Here is an 18,287-nt window from a genome sequence, read left to right on the forward strand (position 1 = left end):
AAATTGTTTAACAAGACTTTCATCCATCTTAAATTAAGATACACTGTCAGAAATTCTCACATTGTACCTTGCACAAAGCCTGAATTAATAAGCTCATCAAATCAATCCAGTAAGACAGGCAAGCAATGAGTATCATTCCTGTACATACCATATCACTAAAATATATTTTCCCATTTCATTAAAGCATACTCTTAAGAATATAATGACTTGCATTGTTTATGTTCCTTTCAGCCTCCCAGGCTGCTGAGAAAAGCTTGTCCACTGGTGGGAACTGAAGGAATAAGATTGCCTGACCTGGAGCTGATTATTCAGCACTGACTTCACTTTGAAGAGTCTTCCAATAAAAAGGAAAAAAAAATAATTAAACCTACTACATCACTTTAAAAATTGAAGACAGCATTTTTAACCTCTGTCCTTTTACATTACTGCACCAGTGCCTGGAAAAGCTACAGCATGAGAGAGTCATTTAGGCAGCTCCCTTCGTGCCACCACCATGGCTCAAAGGGACAGAAATCAAGAAACATTAGAATCAATATAAGCTGATTAGGACATTAAGGAAGAATAAACCATGCAGAACTTAAACAAAATCTGTTAAAAGGCATGGAGAAAGCAGCAATTTCTGAGTAGAGAGTAACTTATTTTCTGGAGATAGCCTAGATTTTGCGTTTCCATCTGGTGGTACTTAGTGCTGGGATAAGTGATAAGGAGGTTTCCATCTGAAGCACAGGAGTGTCCCTTTGACATGAAGTACCTACAAGAAGGACAGCCACAGTCTAAATGAAATTCATAGGATCTGAAGAAGAATAGATGCTTTTTTATATACACACATCTAAATCACACTCATACCCGAATGGAAAACATGCTCTAATAAAATAAAATAAAATCAGGACCTGGGACTGCAAGTGTGGTCCAGCTACTAACAGAAGATTTATTCTCACTCTTTTTTGCCATTCCTCAGGAATGGCTGAGACCTGCCACTTACAGGTATACAATAAGCCAGTTGGGTTTTTTCATTCTTTGGAGCAGCTGCCAGCCTTAGCCCTTGGTTATCCAGCATTCATAAATGCCACACCCATTGCAGGGAAGAGGCAGGATGCAAACGGGTCCCCAGTGCTAACACTATCCATTTCTCCTTCTTGGGGAAATCATGCCCACAAGTCTAGAAGGGTGGGAAGGACAACAAGCACATCAGACCCAAGCAGGCAGGTGCAGACACGCAGGTACAGAAGGAATGAGTCTTAAGCCTTCTGCTACAAGTAAAAAACATATTTGCGAAACTATGATGACAACAAAGTTGCATCAGACGTGGAACTGGACAAGAAAGAAATGCACTCTAAATCTGATTAATTGTTTAACTTTCCAGATTTGGTGGGGGTTCCCCTAGATTACTTCAAACTAGACATTTCCCTGCTATTCTTTAAACCATCCCATTGAATTACTAAATGGGATTAGATCTCAGCAAAAAAGGGTTTTTTTCTTCACGATTTAGCAGCTAACTGCAAATGAAAGCAAAAAACAGAAGTCTGCCTTGTGATGAAAGGACAAGTAAAAGAGCAATCACATCAGAAAACCAATGCCCAGACCTCTAAACAGCAAAGCAATTCTATGTGTCAAGTTCCCATAACAAGATGGTGCCAGCTGAGGCTTATGTTAAAACTGTGCAACAAAATTAGATGTCTGGAGCCTCTGTCAGATGAATGATGCTATCTCATTAATGGGATTACATAGAAAAATTGGAGGGATTTCAGTCAAGAGGAATAAAATGATTAAGGATCAAAAAAGTGTGACTCATGAAAGCAAGTAGAAACTGGATGCTGTGCTCTTGCCTGAAAAGCCCAGGTCTCAGAACCAGACAGGCCTGGTGGTACCAACAACACTACAGCATCTCCTGCCTTACACCCAGAATAACAGGAATAGATCAGACCCGCCAGAACAAAAAATCATATTATAAAATTGTAGCTTTTTTATGGTGACATTACTATTGTATCAGTCAGTAAAAAACTAATAATCAGAGGGGAAAGAGGACAGGAAAATTAATTACCTATTAACAGCTGGCAAGAAGAGCATATTTAGTCAGGAAAAAAAGAGGAGGAAAAAAAGCGGTTATGACTACAGAGACTGGGTAAAATTAAAGCCTTTCAGTTATTAACGGGAAAGGATTTCTTAGCCACAGGAACAACATACACATGGAATCATCTTCCCAAGGCAGGTACTGAAAATCACAACAGCTGAATCACCTGAGGAAGGCCTGGCCACTACCCCAAAACCACCATCGTAAGAGTCCAGCACTGACAGGGGGTAAACTAGCTTTAGGGAAAGGGGAGAAGAAGAAACAGTGCAAGAAGGAAAACGGAAGTGTTGTGGTAGCAGATGTTCCCTTGTCAGCACTACTATGCTATACTGCAGGAAAAATAAATGAATAAATAAAAGAGATCTAAATATAGAATGAGATTCTCTTCACTGACAGGTTCAACATCTCTCTGCAATTCTTTTCCAACTGAAGGACTGTAAGTTGAATAAAAAGCTTCATTTAAATTCTGTACACATTCACAAAGATAAACTGATTTCTGAAAGCATTATTATGCCTGACCTCTCTCACTGAAGGTGAAAGCCAGATACTTTGTGAATCATTTTGATCACACCTAATATTCCCTAAAAATTCATTAGCTGTCAACATAAAGGACAAAAAGTATCACCATGGAAGAGCAGATGCTGCGAGCTAACATACAAAGCATATTAGGGTTGCTTCCCTCGCACTCCTCTGCAACAGCACAGGGCAGCTCTGCTTCAAAACCCAGCAGCAGAGTCCTGTTCCTGGCTATTGTGACAGGCAAAGAGTCAAATGCTTGGGAAGTGACACTTCCCAAGAAGAAACTTAGCTGAGGAAGTGCCAGGCCTGGAGGTGCCCAAATACAGTATGCCAAGAGAAGCAGGGGAAAGCAATTTCTTCCAACCCCACCTCACTCAGATCCCCCAGCAGGGAAGAGTGCGTGTGCACATGTTTGTGTACACACTGTGGCAGGGAAGGGGTTTAGGACATTTAATTGCACTTTGGATCTTATCCAGCACACACAGCATCAAGCAACAGCTCTCCTGGAGTTAACACTTTACAGAGCAGGGGAGTCTGAAGCCCAGTTCCCCCCATTTTCACCAAGACCCTCGAGGGCAGGCAAGGTGAAGGGGAATCAGTGGCCAAGCCCCAACTGGCAGCACAGGCCAGACTGGTACCCAGCTCAGTCTGCAAGGCCACCCATAGCCCTGCAAGGCCAGGCAAGCTCTGTGATCAAGGAAAATGACTCCAAGAAAAGATGCAAACAGAGCAGATTTGTTCCCTATTTTTATATGGTTTCTTACCACAGAAGAATACACCTGGGGCTCTTAAGCCATTAAACTTTTCAAAAGAGGAACAGCCTTTGCAGAAGCTCTTCTTTGATGTAACTGGGCAAATTGATCTTGTTGTTTAACCAAATCAAGATATAAGTATCCTGTCCCACTTTTTCCATTTTTGTCTTAAAAAACCCAAAGAAACAAAGGAAAAAAAAAACCCAACCAAACTAACCTCGAGATTTAAGCTGCAACACTAGCCCTTATAGAAATAATGTCAGTATTTACAACCAGCAGTTCATCACAAGCTATTAGAAATCGTTCACAATTTGCATCATGACATGTAACCCAAACCTTTTCCTCCTGAACACCAAAGTTTCTGGTCAGAAATGCTCAATTACTCTTTTGATTCAGAAACTTTATAGTATTAGTAGCAGTTAATGGAATTTCCAGAACTGGAAACAACACCAAAGTGTTGTTACTTTGGGCTCTTTAGAGTTCTCACAATCACAAGGGACACCTCCACAGTGGTCTCACTCCTTCAGTTTATATTTCTGAGTACCTTGCATCCAGTGTGAGTCCGGGTCTTCATGAGGGGGGTTGTGGTGCACAGCTCAATGGCTTCTGGCTCATGGAAGATCACTGTCGGGAGAGGCTCTTTACGAAGAGTTAGGACATTCAACTTAGTCTTTAACATGGTCTGAAAGTGCTAAACAGAAAAAGAAAATAAATTACCTCCAGTTCCAGTGCAGAAAAATGAGAGTTAATAATAGGACATGTCTGTTTGTTTCACTTGCTGTTCAATGTCTCACGAGCTTTCCTGGGGAGACTTAAAAAGTTCTATGACTTGAGAGCATTCATTACTATCAGCAATGTGGAGACTATTTTTAATTAAAAAAGATATACACGCACAAAATGAAAGGATTCATTACAATTCACATTTGTTCCACAAAGGGTCTAAATTCAACCTCTGATCATTTGCAAGTAAGTAATAAAGCTGTTCATGGACCCAGTTCCTCTACTAATATCCACAGGGAGGAAGAACAGGGGATCAAAGACCATTAAAAGAACTATGGATTCATCCATCCTTGCTCTCCTTCCTCTGTACTTATATCTCATCCCACTGACCTTTGTAGATGTTACCATTCCCACTGAGCTGAATCCCTCATTGGTTTACCTTTGTCATGTGAATTTCATATTCTCTTTCTTTGTAAGCAATAGTTCCTGCAGTCTCCAATGTAAATGTCACTCTTGGTACCAATGAACACATGTCACTCAGAACTTGCCACTTCCTTAAACAGACTCCCCAGGCTTCAGTGAAGAACTATCCAAGTGGACAGTAAAGTCATCAAATTAAAAGTTTCTCAGCAACTGTTTAAAGTGAGTAAAGGCAATCCTTGAAGGACTTCCAAATAAATTTTGTGGAATCAGGGGAGTCAAGAGAAAATTTTTAACATTTAGATGTTTCTTTGAACTGACCTCCATTTGAAAAACTGAACATTTCACATGCTACTACTTATCTAAGGGAGAAAAAATGCAGATATGAACCAAATCAAGGTGGTAACATGCCACAGCACTGTCTAGTGAAATATGACTTTATCAAAACTTCCTAAGTTGACTCTTACCAATCAGCAGTTATTAGATATATGTGCAATGACTCCAGATTACTTATATCAAAACTAAACCATTTGCTCTGACTTTTAATAGGAGAGTCTTAATTTGCTTTGCAGCCACCCCTTTTCTCAGTCTCCACTTTACCTATGCAAGGCAAACAAGCATTACAGGGTCTTGCTTGCAGAAAAAGAGATGCTAAGTGATTTCCCAGAACTATGCAAGAAGTCTCTATTGGAGCTAGAAAATCAAGACAGGTCCTTGTTGTTCAGACCTGTACTTTTGATGAAGAGAGTGTCTATTCAACATTTTATTTACACACAGAGGATCAATCAACTATTTAGATACTATGCTGATTTTCTATGGATTTTTGTGGATATGAATATTCCTTTGAAAATAAAGTTGCTACTAGATCATAAATATTTTATCATGTGCCAACTGAAAGCCTGTTGATATACTTTTGTAACAGTTTAGTTCTTAGTTCACCAGTGTTTAGGTCTAATAATTGTTATGCTGCTGGAAGTACAGTACTTCAAACACTTTTAGATTTGTTCAAGGTACATAAACTAACAGTCTGTGAAAATAGTGCTTGTTTACCTGTTTCACACATGAAGTTACAACCTGTTAACAGCAATACTTTAGGACCTCTGTGGTGTTTGTGCAAATATTCAAGTTTTCATCCCACTGAAGCACTCTACTCATACTATTTTTCATCTGCTTATATTACACATTACCCCATTCACTCTCCCAAACACAGCTCCAGCAAAAAAGTATTCCATTTAAGATGCGTGTACATTAAAGAACATTCTCTGACATGTTTCTGAAGATAAAAGAGCTCTTTGACAGTTAGGTTTACTAAACTGACTGAGAAAACCTACTTAATTTTACCTTTAGGTTGCAATAAATGACCTTTTGTTTGGAGTTTCCTAGGCCTCTTCAGTGGAGTTGCTAGCAAAGGCTGAACAGCAGGTAAAAAGCCATGATGAGTACAAAGCAAGTGGAAGGTTTGAGATGCTGTTAGAAGCAGCATCATTGATTACCAGCTGCAGTGCTGGGCTTGCTGGTCCCACTGACTGTTGTCTATTACAGCTTGACTTGCTTTTATCTATCGGCTCTAGGCCTGCTAACCTGCTGCTGAGGTTGTATTTCTGGGAGAGAAAATATGCAGGAGGCAAAGGGTGCTGGAGCTCAGGCCCAGAAATGCACAGGTCACCGTGATTTCCCCTGCAAATGATCCCTTTTCAAGCCTGGGGAAATGCTGCCTTCAGGGCTTTCTGCTGCTGTCTTGTGGATGCAGGGGATAAGAGAGGAAGGCAGAGATGGAAAAAATATACTATTAACCTTAAGTCATACTATCTTCCAAATGAGCCAATTTTGGATCAACAAAGAGAATGATTGTGAAATAAGCAGGTTGAACCTGTCCTAGCATTTAACTTTTCCCTTCCTTGAGTGCTGAAAGACCTCTATTTCCATAAATTATTTGTTTAGAGGGCTTCTCCAATAAAGAATGGTGCTTCCATTAGACAACAGATGTAAAAAACTCCATTTAGCCCTCCTGAGCAGTGAGCTTGGACCTGCAAAACGGTTCTTCTCCTCTGCTGCCATCTCTATAAACTTCAGTGGGACTACTGACAGAAAGGGGACAATTTGACCAAAATGAAGACAACTGTGGTAATGATCTATCTTTTTTTTCATGTCATAACAACCACATATACAATCTTAAACAAGGAAAAGCCTACTCTGTGCCTTACAAAGGCAATTCAATACTTGTATGAGCAGCAAGTTAGAGCAGTTGGGTGCCAAAAACACGAGAGCACAATTGGCAGCAAACAGCTGATTAGTTGCCAGAGAAGTGCAGAAAGGATTGGGGGTGGACGCAGAAATAGCCTTTGCTTTGGCCCACAGGCCTAATGCAGACCACACTCTGCTCCCTGCACAGGTCATGTGATGGCTGCCATAAGAAAATCAAATCTCTGCCAGCAGACATCACACAGGGAGCCCCCAAATAAGCACGTTATTTAAACACATGCCTAACTTTCACTATGTGAGCAGTCGCAGTAAAGCACACGTGGGTAGTCAATGGGATTATCCATGTGCTTGAAGCCAAGAACAGGATAAAGTGCTTCGCTGAACCCATTTCTTGGGTTTCCAGTCCAAACTGGCATCTCCTGCAGAAACTGTTGGCAAAAGCTGACCTATAACAGTAGCCAATGTATTTTTTGAGACGAGGCATTCACTCTCCACTGCTGTGAACTTGAAATTTTTCTTTAAAGTGCTTTAAGTTCACAAAGTTCTTGAAAAGCATGACTTTGGCAAGCCAGCGAACAAAGTGAATAAAGTTTCAGGGAACATTATACCATTCACATTTCATGTTCCAGAACTACTAGGTTAATTTGGTGGCTCTGAAATTCATCATCAGAAGATATTCTTTGCTGGCATGATTATACCAACAGCTCAGAACTACACATCACTCATTAGTTATCCATTCAGATGGTACTATTGATATGACTTTATATTTGAAATAAATGCAAGGAGTAATATAACAGTAAGAAATTGGCAGTAAGTTTAAAAATACCTTGAGCAAATGAAAATACCTTAAATGCCAAGGAAAGCATCAGACATATAATTAGCATTGTATTTTCCTAGTTGCTGAACATTATATCATTCAGAGCAAAATTTAAGTTTTTGCTGCCAATAACACTGGACAATTATCTTAATGTAAAACCATGGTTTTGCTTGTTCAAGGATTCAAGTTCCATCCGTTTATTTTGTTTAGTTTATCTATCTTAATGGCATCCTTTCCCCTGCAGAAGAAAACCAAATGGTGCATAACTGGTAGCCCAAACCCATAACTGGCTGAGACTGTCACTACAGAGAAACTGCCTCTTGCCTCCTTGGTGACCCTCAAAGTGCTCCCTATTTCAATGAAAACCCTGCATCACTAACACTCTTGACTATCAGTTAATTGAACTTAAGAATCAACAACTTCTATATTGTTTAACATATATTTTGTTATCAGCTCAACAGTCACACATTACTTCTAAATTAACTAGTTCAGAGCATTCAACTTGCAAATTTTACAAGCTGCATCTTTAGTTCAGGCACAATTTCTGTTGCAGTTAAAACTGAAAATTAACAGCATTTGGGCCCTGTTTAGTTTGTCAGCAAAAATACAGTCACTTCCAGAACTCAGGCCAAATATCTTGGAGAAAATAACTATGATTCCATGCAAAGAAACATGACTTGGAGGAGAAAATAATGCACTGAAATTTGGAATAATAATGGTCATCTTCAGGTCTTGACAAAACAGTCACTGCTGTTCATGACATTAAGTATTCAGCAGCCAAGCCTAGCAGATCTTTTAATTTTCCTGATGGAAATAAAGGCCCAAATTCAAAAATCTAAGAAAGGATTATATTTTGGATGGGAGTATAAAAATAAATGTCAAGAAAGAGGGGGCTGTAATTGTAATTTGTAATCCAGCAACAGGAGTTAAGCAAAATAAATAAAAGCAAGAATTGAGCAAAATAAATACATTTTACAGGTTGACTGGGTGGCAACATGGTGATTGAAAGAAAGGTCTTCAGCACCTTAGCCCTCATCTCCCATTCTCTTTTAACATCAGTATTACAATCAACACATGACTGCGTAAACTGGCATCACATTTCCAGGTGACCGGTACTTGGCCAATTTTGCCAAAGATGCACATTGAATCCAAACCCAAAAATGACAGGATGTTAACTGATGAAAAATAGTTATTCTAAAACTTCAAAGACTCTGAAAGAGGGATCTGCCAGAACAAGAAGCAGTCCTCTGGGCAATTCATCCTTCTACAGTACCTACAAAGGAATTCCCACATGAAATCCATGTTAGTGCATCAGCAAAAGATGAAGGGAAATGCAAAAATAAGCTCTATCATTTACTATTTCAGCACAAGTACCTCTCTACCTCTGAAACCCATTTAGTTCTGGAATGAACCCAGAACTTTTCAACAGCGTCCCACAGCAAGACAATGCCACCCAGGAGGGGAAAGACACAACCAAATGAATTGAACTGCAAGAGAATTTTAGAAAGTATAAATGTTCCTTTTGGCCTGTTCCCAGTGGAACTGACTACTAGTATATCCAGTCTATAGGTACAAGAGGAGATGGCAACACAATAGACCTTTGGCACTATGGTTACCCCATGAGTTACATGAGCACAGCTGTGAGCTGAGGACCACCCAACCCCAAGCCTCCAGCTTTTCAGCAAGGAAAGAAGAATTCTGATCTATATGAAAACTGATCCATTCCAAGGTTTTGTTTTTTTTAAAGCCAATCTGTCCAATACAGATAAATGTCATCTCTGCTCCATTTCTTGTTAAACAAATAACTGCTAATACAGTTTAAATGCTTTCCCTCCCCCACATTAAACTACATTGTGCTTTATTTATCCTTTAGTAGCAATTCATATTGTACTGAACACTGCAAGAAAGCCCTCTAAAGAAGGGATGGAAGCAATTTATCATGATAAAGTCAGAAATTATCCCATCAGCAGCCTGCTCTGTAACACAAAACTGACTGGCATGCACAAACCCAAGACCATGTCACAGCTATACTCCAGCAGATCCATCCCAAGAAACCTTCTTGAAAAATCTAACTCCAGAAAGTTGGTTATTAAAAGCTTATCTCATCTAGTATCTCAAGACCTATATCTTGCCAGCCTATCAAAACAAATCCATTCAATCTCTTTCAGGTAACAGATGCTATTAATGTGAAAAATCATATAATTATGTCTGAAATTTCATTTTTCAATCACAAAGTGGCAACATGTGGAAATGGCAAGGCAGGCTTGCCTGCAGGCACCCTGTGATACATTTTGTAAGCAGAAGAGCTTGGACAGGCCCATGGCACAACTTGGCATAACTCAGTGGGCTGAGGCATGGCACCCCCAAGAATCTTGGGACAAAGCATCTGAGAAATGTTCCACAAAACAAAAACAAAAATAAACCAAAAAACCAACCAACCAAGCAAACTCTTGCCCCCTCTCCACATGTCCAATGACCATGCATGGTTACACGTAAGAGAATCAGCCAGTGCCTGCCACCATTTCCCCTCTCGTGTCCCCATGCTACTTCCACCCTACCCAGGAGACAGCATAGGAGAAAGATGGGGTGTCAGAGGGAGTTTGGGCACAGAAAGGAGTAAACTTCATTTGACAGGATAAGCTCTAATCTTCATGACAGGACAGCAAGAAGAAGATGGCATCAAAGCATAACAAAGTACACAGGAAACTAAAATCAGCTGAGTGTCAAAAAGCATCAGCAAAGATGCTACTGGATCTTTGCATGCAAGTACGGAGAATTATTCCATCCCACTCTGACATCAACTTCTTGGGAATATTCTTTTTCCTGTGGTGGCAAGATATATCTCTTAAAAACATATAATTATCAAGATTTCATAAATAGAACAGGCACTCCCTATCAATATCTGTGATCACACAGCTGCCTGTGTGACAGTGCTCACATTGCCTTGTTTTCTTACAAGTTTGAAGAATTTCTGTTTCCTCACAATTTAATTCATGTGAAACGTTTTGTTCTCTGACCCTGTGTACTTCAAGTTTGCTCTGGCAGAATGCCCCCGTTGTGTTGCCAAGCTTATGTGATTCCGATCAGCAGGATTGGTGCCCAAAAAAACACAGTCCCAGATACAAACACCCTCCAAAACTGCAGGGAACTTCAGAGCCAGATGAGAATTTCATGACTGATCCTCTAACATCTCTCTATCATCAGTCAAACTAAACCCCAACCTAAGCAAATCTAAATGTACAGGATATTCAGAGACCAAGTTCCCAGTTTGGTCACAACTACTCAGAACCCAAAGCCTCACTACAGAGATTCCCATCAGAGCAGGAAGGAAGGAGTCAATATTTCAGAACACTCAAAATCATGAAAATAAAATAAGACCTCCCTAAGACATGAGTGGAGGAGGAAGAAAAAAGTCACAGTACCACAGTAAAATGTTCTTTCATCAGTCTCTACATTACACTGCTTAAATTCCCAGGCTAATATTTCAGTGGAAATTAGGCATGTTGGATATAAGATGAACATCTAAATACATCTGTTTGGATTTGGGCTTTTACATTCTTTTACCTACTGACGACTGTTACATATATATTGAAATAAGCTGTAGTTTCCAATGCCTGGTGTTCATAGCATATATATTTTATAACTTTTTTTAGCATCTATCAAAATAAAGCATAAAAAACCTTCACCAATTTATCAACAGAGCTGCTCTCATAAATAACTACTACCAAAATTTTGGCCCCAGAAATTACTGTTAACTCTCAAATTCTAATAGCTTTGTCACAACTGAACTAGCTCTGGAATTTTAAACTAGATTACAGTTTCAAAGATACCAGAATTTCTCAGTGGAAGCAGAATAATTTATCAGCTCCAGCATTTTTCAGGACAAATGGCAGTCAAAATACAAGTCCAAGACAAGGCAAACGGTTTGGGAAAAAAAGAAAAAAAAAAAAAAAGAGAGAGAAATAAATTAAGAAATAGGAGCTGACAAGAAAAGAAAGAACAAAATAGAACACGCAGCAGCATAGATACGTCAAGTTCATTCTCTTTGATTTTGAGCTGACCCCTAAGCTGCTTTCCAACACATTTTTCTCCTAACATGAGTTTCCAGTACATGTATTATTCGGTATAGTTGGCCCAATATTAAAACAATGGAATCCTGCAGCATGAAGGCAGCTGTTGCTTTTTCAATTTGCCCTTGGAGGCTTTCCAATAATTTCTGTGTCAGAGGATGCTTTAAAAAGTTTTTTCTCCTCACTCTGTGCCTGCAAAACAAGCCTGCCAGGCAGCAACTGCATTCTCCAATGCAGCCCTTTCAAAAACAGTGTTTCACTCTGTCACTCTTCTTCATTCTTTGCCATAAATCAATAACTTGGTATTTTCTGAGACAGGGATAGGGACTGGGTGACAAAGGCACCTGCTACAAAGAAGGAATCTGCCCTGATTATTTGCTAGAAGTAACACTTTAGTACTTTGGAGAAAAAGTGTACAAACTCTTAACAAAAAAGGTTATGTTTTGCTTAAATATAAATCAAATTAATTTCTGGTCCAATTAATTACTGTATTTACAGCTGCAAAGAATCCATTCCTTCCTCTAAAGCTATTTTATCCCTGAGTCCTTTGATGCTAATGTACAGCACTACCTTTTCCATCAGAACCACCCCCAAGATTTAAACCTGGCATTCCTGAGGCTCTCTGAGAAGGGGTCCTCGTATTTCCCACAGACACAAGCCTCTTCCAAGAGAATGGACCTGCATCTTTAGCAAGTCAGCCTTTTTGGGAAAAGGCTTTTTGTACCCCCTTTTTGTACTCCCTCAGCCCTTGCAAGGGATGAAGAAGAAGCCTGGTGGCTTTAGCCTTCCCTCCCACCACATGTCCCCACGAGCACCATCAGTGCTTGCCCAGAGCATCCCCAGGGAGCTGTGTCTGACCAGCACTACTGTCCCATCACAAGGAACTTCCCCAGCCCTGACTACACTCACAGGCATTTCATCTCCTGCAACACTACTCCTTTCCCACCTCCAACAGCAAATTATTCACCATGGGGGAACTCTGCCAGGCTTTACAGCTATACAAATCTTTGAGCAGACAATGCAGAATATAGATGAAAATTGGGTCCCACTGCAGTGCAGATATATAGCCACTACCCCAGGGCAACTTCACACAGTAGTAGGTCTTTCCAATTCTTTAAGCCATGAATAAAAGTAGTACACTAGAGAGCCTACATCAGAAATAAGGGATTCTACAGAAAGTGATCAAAAATACCTTTCTACAAAGTGCCTCATTAATTCAGCAAAACTTTACAGTTGGATAATTGACAGGATTTGCATCAAGAAACCTTCACAAAAGCAAAATCACACTAACTCATTTACATTCCTGTTTCTCCTACAACTATCCTGCTTGTTAAGCTGAGCCAAAACAACCAGATGTGAAATTACTCTGCTTTGTCCAGTTCAGAATGATTCAAGTAAAATGGCTGAGAATGGTGTTCCCCTTAGTTAAGGCCAGCAGGGCCCATGGGCAGGACAGCCCTCAAATATCCAATATCCAAATCAAGGTTAAATCTGCATAGTGTTTTCAAGGTTTTCCAAAATTAATCTATTCTGATGCTTCCATCTTTCTAGTTTTCAAAGGACAATTCCTTAGTGCTTGACAAGATGGAGATTAAGATTCTAACTTCTTGCAGTTTAGTCATTCAAATTCAGAGATACTGAAACTCCAGTTTCTCTATAAAACCTCAGTTTCTTCCTCTTTACTTGTCAGCAAAGTTCAGATAATTTCACAGAAGCTTAACTAATCCCTCAGCTGAATATTAAGTTTCAAAACGCTAGTGGTTATACATATATATACATATCTACAGTTCTAAGAACAAAGAGGTGGGAAAAAAAACAAGAAAAAAAAGCAAATCCCTCCAGAAAAGAAATAAAATACGCACCATGAGATTCAACCAGACGCCCTTATCCCCTCAAGGCATGGTTAATATACTATCTGCCAGTACATATGGGACCAATTAAAAAGAGCTAACTCCTCACACAGGCACTGCAGTGTCACTCTGGAGGAACCCACAATCCATTAAACAAACTCATTCCAAGTAATTCCATTCTGGAAACACGTGCTCATTCATAACCAAATCCCAGTCTTTAGGAATTTCGTATGCCATGAAAAAAATAACCCTTCTTCCACAGAAATTTCTGGCAAAACAATCTGAAGTTCAACAGGAAAAGAACAACCCTCATCTTTACTGCTGCTTTACATGTGCTACTACCTGCACCTACGTGAAGAATTACTATCACTTCTTAGTGAAGTAACTGTCTTGGTCTTAATTTCATTGGCGATGTTGAAGTGTAAGTGCACTGAATGATGGAAATAAGGAATTGCTTAACTAAAGGAAGCAGAAAAGTTTGAAACTATCCAAATGTTCCCTTTCAGCAAGACCAGCAGAACTGGAAGACTTCAGGCATACACAAGGATCATCATTCAACCTCTTTACATTGTGAAAGCTATTTCCTCCGTTTCCAGTAATTATACTCTCACTTCTGTCCAATTTGCTCGAAACTTTGTTCAACACAGCGATGACTTACAAGTTTCTACACACAAAAGTCCTACAGAATAAAGAATTCCACTCAGCAACAAAGACGAACATCCTGATTCTCAGTCTCAACTTTCCTCCCCTCTCCCCTCCATTGATTGCTCACCACCACAAACAACATCCATCCTCAGCCACTTTACAACCTAAATAATTTTGCATTGAAAAAATCCTGTGTTCTCAAGTTCAGGCTCATCTCTGAGAAGTGAAGTTGCAAAAGAAATAGGAATGTAAATGAGAGGGCTGTTTGGGGGGGGAGGAGTTATTATTATAGTTTGTTCATGTAAACCCTGTCAATTATTGCAAGCAGTGTTTTAACATGTTTTAAGCTTAGAATAAATTAAGTAATAAAGAACATCAAGATCCAAGGAAAGGGACCTGGAATGTTAAAGCCCTCTTCTAGATGCAGATCTAAAATACATTCCTGTAATACAAGACAGAAATATTTTGAACACCCACTACATTTACAGACCCCTGTCTGCCTATGTCAGGCAGTTAGTTAAACAGTTGAGAAAGAACCAGCAAAATTAAAATAAATTAAGTGCCTGCCCGGCATTTCCCCACTGTCTTCCTCCTTTGCCCCATTCAATTTAACTTCAAAGCATTAGTGATGCAGTTATTCCAGCAACCCTCAAAGCACACAGAGCTGGAATTCTGCAGGAGATGTTAACAAGGTGGCTTTTATCAAACTTGATGCAGCTGAAATCTAAATTATTTACCCTGAAAGAGAAGGGAATAAAAGAATTTAGGGGCCTCAGATAAAATATTAAAGTATTGAATCCTCTGAATATCTATTAGTCATTCCTCTGGGGAAAAGAGTATCAAGACAAATATTTCCTTTAATAAAGAAAAGTCGTATTTAGCTGAAAGAAAATATTCAACCCTGATGCAAAATGTTTGAGCAGCTTTACAAATTCAGTCCTCTATAATTATACTGAGACTGCTAAAAATTCCACTTTCATAACCACCACCACAAATAAATGTTAAAATAAATCCAGTAGATTATCATGCAAAAATGTGTCCTCCACAGCTTAATCTTGAGATAATGCTTTTCATAGCATGTCTTTCTGCCCAGATTTGCAGCTCTTGTTAGTTGCATTCTGACCACTAAGCAAAGGGTAATCAATCTATAATTCACTTTTCTCATTAAATTCTTCATGCTGCAGCCCTGCTGAAGGCTTTACACCTCTGCTTATATAAGGTATTTGGATATAGAATGGCCATATAGTTCTTTGAAAGCTCTCCAAGCCATACTCAATGATGTCAAGGACAGTAATTATTCCAAAATAAAAGAAAAAAATAACCCAAACAATTAGAGATAAACTGTAAATATGAGGCAGATTGATGAATGTACACAGGGATTCAGTATGAATCTCCAGTGACACTTTTCTATTGGTCAGCCCAATTTTGCAATGAAGAATTCACAGAATACTTTTCAAGAGAATCTTTGTAGTTTCCTGCTTCCACCAATACTTACAGGAAAAGTAACTCTCTAGCTCCAAGTGTTTAATGCAGTTTCTTACGTTTTGAAAGCAAGGATCATTTAGAAAGCAGTTAAAGTGAATACCAGTCCATGGCTGGGATGATCAAGGCCAACCAGTCTGATGGAACACCATCCTCAGAAGGTGGAGAGTGTTTATTAGCAGAGCTACCCAGCAGCCAGGGCACCACATGACAGCTCCACAAGACTTGTGCTTCTCCACCACACACTTCCCTCAGAGCTTCAGTACAGCTGCTGAGCTCCCGAGCACTGCCCACTGCAAAGCTGCTCTGCCTACACCCTAATCAGGAACGTTCAGCACAAAACGTTCCACGTGGGCACAAAATAAGACTTTGCCACTAGGTCTCCACTTGGGAAGTCAACAGTCAGTCAGAGCTGAACACTCAAAATTAATATTTCTCTTGCTGAGGGATAATTCCAAGCTTGATGACAGATGGCGATCTTCCTGCTTTTCAAGCATTGCCATTATTTAGAGGAAAGTCTGCAGAAATGTTTGTATTTCTGGTAACTTACTTGGGAGATCACCACAAGTAAAATATTTTCATTTTTAAAGAAAATATGTCATTTCAGTCCAGAAGCAAAGCTTGTAACAGATAACCTCAAAAGTGGAAAGTCTTGGGCAAGATGTTAACTGAAGTAACAGATTTTCAGAGGGGACTTTAATTCCACATCAATTAATCACCACTAGTTCCCATCCTAGACCAACCTTCAATCTGACTACACTATTTTTAGTGTCAGATGGCTTGAGGAACAGAAGGTATCCTTGTTTGATTTTTTTTCAATTTTGGATCCCAGGTTGTCTGACTGGAAAAGATTCTCAGATGACATTATAAAAGCCTCTGAAATAACATCACTCAAGTTTTGCATGCACAGCTATTTGCACAAGCCAATTCTACAGTTTTACAAGACAATCAGCTACATAAACATCTGGCTGCCCCATTCCCAGCAGCTGATGAGCGAAGGGGACCTTCGATCATTCAACAAAGCCAGTTCCCTCCTGGGTACAATCCAGATACCACCACAATTCAAGGGTTCCAAGTGTTGCTGTGTCCCTGTCCTGAAGCACTTGCTGGCGATCACGTGCATCCCAGTGTCATCCACAGTACAACAGAGAAAATCAGAGGTTGAAGCCACAGATTTCCTGCAGAAAGAGGAACCCAAACTACCACCACTGTCTGTTGTTCAAGCCAAGGGAATGTATGCTATAGTTATCTGCACAGGGTGGCTGTGGGTTTTGACTGACACACAATGAAAAATGTATGACAAGGGCATCTGCTAAAACACAGATTTTTAAAAAATAATTAGTTTTAAATACAGGCTAGAAATCATTTGAAAACTGTGATACTACACAAGGTGCTCCTTCACTTTTATAAAGATTAAAAGAGGAACAGCTTCAACCAGCACATGAAACAGGGCTGTTATGATCTATTTTCCCTGTAGCATCTGTAGAAAGCTGATTAGTTCCAACTCATGCTCAACAACATGAGCACTTCCGCTTTCATGTTTTATCACCATTACAGTCAGAAATTAAAAGACTCTGGTGGCTATCACTGATGTTCCCAACCTGGCAGAGTAAAGCCATTCCTGAAGGAGATTTGGGATTGCCTTTTCTGCTTACACAGTACAGAAATCACAAATGCACTTTGCTGTGAAACTGCCAATATTTAATAGTGTTTAATGGTGCGGTATCTGAGTGGGAAAAGGGTGCAAGTGTCTGTCTAGAGAACAAATTAGTTCGTCAGCTTCCATCGAGTTTCCCTCTTTGTCATCATCCCTGAATGTGTGCTGGTTGGAGTCGGGGGGCTATTTATTTGCTGAAACACCATCTCAGAGATGATTCTAGGGAAGAAACGGGAGGTAATTCTGAAAGCAGAGGCAGTACCATGCCACTGTGCCATAGTACCATTGATGAAATAATGTAGGCAGGACACAGGGGCAAATGTCAGTGATAACTTGGCAGAGCTACCTGTGGCAAGGCCTCCGACCTGCCCGAGGTTGCATAAAACATCCCGGCGTGTTGCTGCCCTGTAGCAGGTTAGGCTGTAGTCAGCCTGAGCGACCCCCACAGTTGCTTCCTCATTAATTCTCACAGAGGACAGCTACCTTTCCATTTCTTTAGCTCTAAGTGTGCATGAACAGCAGAAGGAACGAATAATTCAAGGTTCATTTTGGCCCAGCCCATTTGGTTTGGAAGATATTCTTATTCAGTTCGGCACATGAAGTGCTCTGGCTTCAGCCTCTTTTCTGTTTGGCACACAATCAAACCATATTTAGAGGAAATCCAATTCATCTATAAAAGTTGCATCTCAATATATTGTGACTTACCTCCTTTCCCTATCCCCATTCAAAGGGGGAGAGCACTGCACAGTTTTCAAAGCCATTCCCATTTAAATATCACTTTCCATCTGTACATTTTTCAACTTCCAAAACTGCACTTGGTAGAAAAAAAAGAACAGCACAAGAAGCAAGGTTGTCTTACTGTATTATATTCACTTAATAATCATAAGCAATTTCTCAGAGAAGACCTCCAGGCACAGTTTTAATGTTAAAGCAATTCTTGCTTCATTTTAACCATCCACTGATGCAGAGCTGATAGCCCAGCTCATTAAAAAGTACAGGGCACTATTTCAAGAAATGTCATAATTTATCAGGCAGAGTTAAGTCACACTGCACACGGCAGCCTGGATGCACAACACCAACTG

General features: G+C 39.8%; 1 protein-coding gene across 3 annotated transcripts in view; it reads right to left on the minus strand.

The window, feature by feature from the left end:
• Positions 1–18,287, minus strand: part of PID1 (phosphotyrosine interaction domain containing 1) — an 84,519-nt gene that overhangs the window by 47,589 nt on the left and 18,643 nt on the right. For all 3 annotated transcript variants that reach the window (XM_005527049.3, XM_014256118.2, XM_014256117.2), the window contains one exon: positions 3,887–4,033. In XM_005527049.3, the coding sequence (XP_005527106.2) occupies positions 3,887–4,033 (147 nt within the window). The remainder of the gene's footprint in view (positions 1–3,886; positions 4,034–18,287) is intronic.

Source organism: Pseudopodoces humilis, chromosome 11 (assembly GCF_049639895.1).
Source record: "Pseudopodoces humilis isolate 2021_Gansu_Grassland_sample_001 chromosome 11, ASM4963989v1, whole genome shotgun sequence".
NCBI classification, from domain to species: domain Eukaryota; kingdom Metazoa; phylum Chordata; class Aves; order Passeriformes; family Paridae; genus Pseudopodoces; species Pseudopodoces humilis.